Source organism: Hippoglossus stenolepis, chromosome 13, assembly GCF_022539355.2.
Source record: "Hippoglossus stenolepis isolate QCI-W04-F060 chromosome 13, HSTE1.2, whole genome shotgun sequence".
Taxonomy (NCBI): Eukaryota; Metazoa; Chordata; class Actinopteri; order Pleuronectiformes; family Pleuronectidae; genus Hippoglossus; species Hippoglossus stenolepis.
Window position 1 is genome coordinate 14,282 of NC_061495.1, and position 7,393 is coordinate 21,674.

A 7,393-nucleotide genomic window follows, 5' to 3' on the forward strand; every position below is an offset into this window, starting at 1 on the left:
AATCCAGGTGGATCAGGTGGATCAGGTGAATCAGGTGGATCCAGGTGAATCAGGTGGATCGGGTGAATCAGAGAATCAGGTGAATCAGGTGGATCCAGGTGGATCAGAGAATCAGGTGGATCAGGTGAATCGGGTGAATCGGGTGGATCAGGTGAATCGGGTGAATCGGGTGGATCAGGTGGATCAGGTGGATCAGGTGAATCAGGTGGATCAGGTGAATCCAGGTGGATCAGGTGGATCAGGTGAATCAGGTGGATCAGATGAATCAGAGAATCAGGTGGATCAGGTGAATCAGGTGGATCAGGTGGATCAGGTGAATCAGGTGAATCCAGGTGAATCAGGTGAATCGGGTGAATCAGGTGAATCAGGTGGATCAGGTGAATCAGGTGAATCAGGTGAATCGGGTGAATCCAGGTGAATCAGGTGAATCCAGGTGAATCAGGTGAATCGGGTGAATCAGGTGAATCAGGTGAATCAGGTGAATCAGAGAATCAGGTGAATCCAGGTGAATCAGGTGAATCGGTGAATCAGGTGAATCAGAGAATCGGGTGGATCAGGTGAATCAGGTGAATCGGGTGAATCGGGTGAATCGGGTGAATCAGAGAATCGGTGGATCAGGTGAATCAGGTGAATCGGGTGAATCAGAGAATCAGAGAATCAGGTGAATCAGGTGAATCGGGTGAATCAGAGAATCAGAGAATCAGGTGAATCAGGTGAATCGGGTGGATCAGGTGAATCGGGTGGATCAGGTGAATCGGGTGAATCAGAGAATCAGAGAATCGGGTGAATCGGGTGAATCGGGTGGATCAGGTGAATCAGGTGGATCAGGTAATCGGGTGGATCAGGTGAATCAGTGAATCGGGTGGATCAGGTGAATCAGGTGGATCGGGTGAATCGGGTGAATCGGGTGGATCGGGTGAATCAGGTGAATCAGGTGGATCGGGTGAATCGGGTGAATCGGGTGGATCAGGTGAATCAGAGAATCAGGTGGATCAGGTGAATCAGAGAATCAGGTGAATCAGGTGAATCAGAGAATCAGGTGAATCAGGTGAATCAGGTGAATCAGGTGAATCCAGGTGGATCAGGTGAATCAGAGAATCAGGTGAATCAGTGAATCGGGTGGATCGAATTAATCGGGTGGATCAGGTGAATCGGGTGGATCAGGTGAATCCAGGTGGATCGGGTGGATCGGGTGAATCAGGTGAATCGGGTGGATCAGGTGAATCGGGTGGATCGGGTGAATCAGGTGAATCAGGTGAATCGGGTGAATCGGGTGAATCAGGTGAATCAGGTGAATCAGGTGAATCGGGTGGATCAGGTGAATCAGGTGAATCAGGTGAATCGGGTGGATCAGGTGAATCAGGTGAATCAGGTGGATCGGGTGAATCGGGTGAATCAGGTGAATCGGGTGAATCAGGTGAATCGGGTGGATCGGGTGAATCAGGTGAATCAGGTGAATCGGGTGGATCGGGTGAATCAGGTGAATCGGGTGAATCGGGTGGATCAGGTGAATCGGGTGAATCAGGTGAATCAGGTGAATCAGGTGAATCGGGTGGATCAGGTGAATCGGGTGAATCAGGTGAATCAGGTGAATCGGGTGGATCGGGTGGATCGGGTGAATCAGGTGAATCGGGTGAATCAGGTGAATCAGTGAATCGGGTGGATCAGGTGAATCCAGGTGGATCAGGTGAATCGGGTGAATCGGGTGAATCAGAGAATCAGGTGAATCAGAGAATCAGGTGAATCAGAGAATCAGGTGAATCAGTGAATCGGGTGAATCAGGTGGATCAGGTGAATCAGAGAATCAGGTGAATCAGGTGAATCAGTGAATCGGGTGAATCAGGTGAATCAGTGAATCGGGTGAATCAGGTGGATCAGGTGAATCAGGTGAATCAGGTGGATCAGGTGAATCAGAGAATCAGTGAATCGGGTGAATCGGGTGGATCAGGTGGATCAGAGAATCGGGTGAATCAGTGAATCGGGTGAATCGGGTGAATCGGGTGGATCAGAGAATCGGGTGGATCGGTGAATCGGGTGAATCAGTGAATCGGGTGGATCAGGTGAATCAGGTGAATCAGAGAATCGGGTGAATCAGTGAATCGGGTGAATCGGGTGAATCAGGTGAATCGGGTGGATCAGGTGGATCAGTGAATCGGGTGAATCAGGTGAATCAGTGAATCGGGTGAATCAGGTGAATCAGGTGGATCAGTGAATCGGGTGAATCAGTGAATCGGGTGGATCAGGTGAATCAGGTGGATCGGGTGAATCGGGTGGATCAGTGAATCGGGTGAATCAGGTGAATCAGGTGGATCAGGTGAATCAGGTGAATCAGGTGAATCAGGTGGATCAGGTGAATCAGGTGGATCAGGTGGATCGGGTGAATCGGGTGAATCGGGTGAATCGGTGAATCAGTGAATCGGGTGAATCGGGTGAATCAGGTGAATCAGAGAATCGGGTGAATCAGTGAATCGGGTGAATCGGTGAATCAGGTGAATCGGGTGGATCAGGTGGATCAGTGAATCGGGTGAATCAGGTGAATCAGTGAATCGGGTGAATCAGGTGAATCAGGTGGATCAGTGAATCGGGTGAATCAGTGAATCGGGTGGATCAGGTGAATCAGGTGGATCGGGTGAATCGGGTGGATCAGTGAATCGGGTGAATCAGGTGAATCAGGTGAATCAGGTGGATCAGGTGAATCAGGTGAATCAGGTGAATCAGGTGGATCAGGTGAATCAGGTGGATCAGGTGAATCAGGTGAATCAGGTGGATCAGGTGGATCAGGTGAATCAGGTGAATCAGGTGGATCAGTGAATCGGGTGAATCAGGTGAATCAGGTGGATCAGGTGAATCAGGTGAATCAGGTGGATCAGGTGAATCAGGTGAATCAGGTGGATCAGGTGAATCCAGGTGAATCAGGTGAATCAGGTGAATCGGGTGAATCAGGTGAATCAGGTGAATCAGGTGAATCAGGTGGATCAGGTGAATCAGGTGAATCAGGTGGATCAGTGAATCAGGTGAATCAGTGAATCAGGTGGATCAGGTGAATCAGGTGAATCCAGGTGGATCAGGTGAATCGGGTGGATCAGGTGGATCAGGTGAATCAGGTGGATCAGGTGAATCGGGTGGACGTCAACAGAGGTGGAGAAAACTAAACAAATAAAATTTATTTTAACTTTAGTCTCAAACATTTAGAAGCTTGTCAGAGAAAAAAGAAGATAAAAACCAAATGTTGATCATAAAAAGATCACGACAATGAAATTATAATTTCGACCTTTATCTCATTATAATGTTTTTTTAATCAAAGTTTTCGTCTGTTTTCTGTCACTAACTGTTTTATATTAACGATGTGATAGTTTCCCACCGTCCCTGAAGCAGCAGCGGTAGTGTGGACGCGCTGCTCGCCCTCGTATTGCTCTGTGGACGCGCTGCTCGTCCACTCAGCAGCGGTAGTGTGGACGCGCTGCTCGCCCTCGTATTGCTCTGTGGACGCGCTGCTCGTCCACTCAGCAGCGGTAGTGTGGACGCGCTGCTCGCCCTCGTATTGCTCTGTGGACGCGCTGCTCGTCCACTCAGCAGCGGTAGTGTGGACGCGCTGCTCGCCCTCGTATTGCTCTGTGGACGCGCTGCTCGTCCCCTCAGCAGCGGTAGTGTGGACGCGCTGCTCGCCCTCGTATTGCTCTGTGGACGCGCTGCTCGTCCCCTCAGCAGTAGTAGTGGACGCGCTGCTCGCCCTCGTATTGCTCTGTGGACGCGCTGCTCGCCCCTCAGCAGCAGCAGTGTGGACGCGCTGCTCGCCCTCGTATTGCTCTGTGGACGCGCTGCTCGCCCTCAGCAGCGGTAAAGATGGCGGAGCTGCAGATGCTGCTGGAGGTGGAGATCCCTGCGGGGAGAACAGCTCTGCTGGACGGATTCAACAACCTGCTGACGGTCGCTGAATACTGCGAGAACAATTATGTCCAGGTACGAGCTCAGTGAGCGGGGCCGAGCCCCGGGGCATGCCGGGAAACAGCAGCGGGGGGCGGGCGGACTGATGGAATGAAGCTCCGTGAACTGATAGTAGAAGAAGAAGAAGAAACTAATTAAACTAATTACAACTCAATTACAATCTGTGAAGCTCATCAACTACTCAAATACTTCAATTACAAATGTAACTTTGACATCAGCTGTTCAGGTGAAACTCGTCTGTTCAAGTTGTAAAAGTTGATGATGTCAGAATGATTTCATTGATAAATGATGATAAATGAAAGAGATTCTTGTTCTTCAGTGAAACTCTTGTTCATGTGCTGTGGGACACAACAGGGAATCAAACCCGCAGCTTTTTCTGAGGCGCTTTAAGTGAAGTCGTTTATTATCAAATTTGAATAATAATTTTTCTCTCTTTCTTCACGTGTCGTTGTGCTCAAACTGCTTTCTCTCAGACATGTTGCTGCTTTCACACATTTCCTCTGAAAGAGGAGAAGCTGGGAATCTGTCCAAAGTGCAAGAGCACAGTTCGAGCACAAGCAGAGGCTGTTTGAGTGAAAGCATTAAAAACTCTGAAGGTGAAATCATAGATTTAGTTTTTTCTCTACATGAAAACCACTTCAACGCTCGGAGCAGAATGAATCCCCATGTTTTACGTGATTGACACGTGAAATGTATCAAATTAAAGTGTGAATTCAACACCTGCTGCACATAATCATGATTTTCATTGTTGATTAATCCGTCAATCATTTTCTTGATTTATACATTTTTTGTTTTGTGATAAATTTCCGTCATAGTTTAGAAAAGCAGAAATCATCTCATATGATGTTTGTATCTGTGTGTGTGTGTTCGAGAGATGGATATGGATTTTTATTGGCTGATGCAGAATATTTCTGATTTAATATAAATGTATTTTAAGTCTTTAAATTAAATGTTTAATTCCTCCACACCAGCGACACCCTGTGGTTGAAGACATTATGTTGTCATGTTTCCAGTAATTCTGACTCTGGAATTCCTTCATGTCGTTGAAGTTTCATTTTATTTATTTTGTCCATTTAAGACATCAGAAATCTTTCACCATTTTTGTAGATTAATGAAAAAAATAGATTAATTGATTCATTGTCTTTTGAAGCGTTTTGATTATAAAGGAAATACCTTCATGTTAACTTGAGTTTAAAATGTTGAGATCTGATTCCTGGTTAAATATTTCTCTGACTGTGTCTCTGTGTTAGAGCCCACGTTGTCTGATGTAACACCACCCACACCTCCACTGTCCGCTGTCGCTTTGTACACAAACTGAAGCTGCGTTTTACAGTCAGAGTCTTAAACTGGAAAATAAATCAGATCAGATCAAATATCTCCTCAGTTTGTATTATTTACATAAGTAAATCAAAGGAAAAGATGAACGTGATGTGAACTGAAGCAGGAAAATCAGGCGAATGTTTTCATCCATGAGTCAACATTTATTTTTCATAAAACACAACTCGAGATTTAAACCTCGAAGACACTGAGCATGTGCAGACTCCTCCCACAGCTGCTACCAGTCATTGTCGTACTGTAACTCCGCCTCCCGCTGCTCAGTGAAAACACATGGCGCGGCTGCAGGAGGCGGGACCTGCTCCTGCGTGTGTTTAGAGTTGGAAACCATGGCGATTGGTTTCCAGCCTCCGCCTCCAGTGCCAGGAACAGCTCCTGCGGAGGCGTCTGCAGGTTTGTGATCTGAGTCCTGGCAGCTGATAACGTGTGCGAGCCGACGTCTTCAGCTCTTTCCAGCAGTGAGAGAAAAATCTTAAAAAGCTTCAAATTCACTTCCCTCGAACTAAAACTCCTCAGAATGTGCTGAGCACAAAGCTCCTGAATTCTTTGTCCGCGCTCAGAAACATTAGTTGACTCATCGACTCCGGAAGCACAAGCTCAAAAACTAAATAGTTGTGTGTCTCTTTGTGGTTTTGTGTGTATTTGTGGTGTCCCTGGAGCCGTGGCCCCCATGCTCCTGTAACGATGCCTGGGGCCAGGTCACGTTAAGCCTTTGATTAATACATGACACAAAGAAAAACGCTTTATCGGTTTCAAACAATAGAGCCGTCACTGCTCGTGTGTCCTTGACGTGGTTATTTGGATTCGTTCTAAACTTTGGTCCATTTCACCGAGTCTCTCCTCGAAGTGTTCCACCTTATTGTTCCACCATTGTTCAAATGTCTTGCTCGTTTCCTGTGGTTATCGCACTTGAACTATGAGCTACACTGCCCCCTATTATTTCCGGTGGTACTGCTGTTTCACCCACATCTATAATTTTTTATAAGATGTGAACAAAACGGGGAAATGAACGCAGAGTTTAGGAATCTAATGTTGAGCCTTTACAGTGAATCGTCACATTAGGAACTGGTGAATGTTTCTTAAACCATCGACTGATTATCAATAAATCCAGTGGTTCTGTTCTGTAAACCAGTCGGATGTAAATCTTAGGATTTGTTGTGTGGGTCTGGTCCTTGTACGGTGAATCAGCGCTGTGGTTGGACGAGTGGTTCAGTTGTATCAGGCTCTTATGAAGTGTCTAACACACACACACACACACACACACACACACACACACACACACACACACACACGCTGGTCTGCAGGAGACGTTCTGTTCATCAGAATTAATTCTCTCAAACATTCATTTTTAATAATTTTATTCTGCAGTTTTCTTTTATTTTACAAATTAGGAAATAGAGAAAAGTATATGTTTAGATTTTACATCAGAAATAAGTATGTTTTCTTCATTGAAGTTCTATATATTTGTGTTTTTATTTATAGTTATTTAGAATAAAGTTTATGGTTAAACTGTAAAAATAAAAGATAACATCAATCACTGTTAAATAGTTTATTGAAAAATAAATAAATCATCTGATAGATTGGTATCGTATGTTTTTTAGAGGATAATATTGTCTATATATCACCATCGGCCTCATTCTAGTTCAGATGTTGCTGTTTCCACTCTAAATGTTGAATTGGTGTGTGTGTGTGTCTCCGCGCTGGGGACACCTAGTGGCCGGAGGCCTCGTGTCTTTCTGGTCCAATCGTCCGAATCTTGTGAACACGATATCTCAAGAAAGCTTTGAAGGAACTTCTCTAAATTTAGTGTAAATGTTAACTTGGACTCAAAGATGAACTGGTAACAATGTGGGGGTCGAAGGTCACATGAGTGTGATTCTAACACTGGGTGTGACCTGTTGTGACTTGGACTCAAAGATGAACTGATTCTATTTCAGTGGTCAGAGCTTGTGATTTGAGTTTGATGGTCTGTTAACATTATATTTTCTAACATTATAACACATTTAAAACCAGGTCAGAGGAATCAGAGCAGAATCTGATTCATGTAGAGTTTCATATATTTAGTTTGAATTGAGAAGAAAAACAACAGCAGCTGTGTGTGTGTGTGTGTGTG

General features: G+C 45.4%; 1 protein-coding gene across 6 annotated transcripts in view; it reads left to right on the forward strand.

Annotated features, from left to right (window-relative positions):
- Positions 1 to 3,766: 3,766 nt before the first annotated feature.
- LOC118120114 (abl interactor 2-like) overlaps positions 3,767 to 7,393 on the forward strand; it is an 882,953-nt gene continuing 879,326 nt past the window's right edge. For all 6 annotated transcript variants that reach the window (XM_047342553.1, XM_035174821.2, XM_047342556.1 and 3 more), the window contains exon 1: positions 3,767 to 3,960. In XM_047342553.1, the coding sequence (XP_047198509.1) occupies positions 3,844 to 3,960 (117 nt within the window). In that variant the 5' untranslated portion in view covers positions 3,767 to 3,843. The remainder of the gene's footprint in view (positions 3,961 to 7,393) is intronic.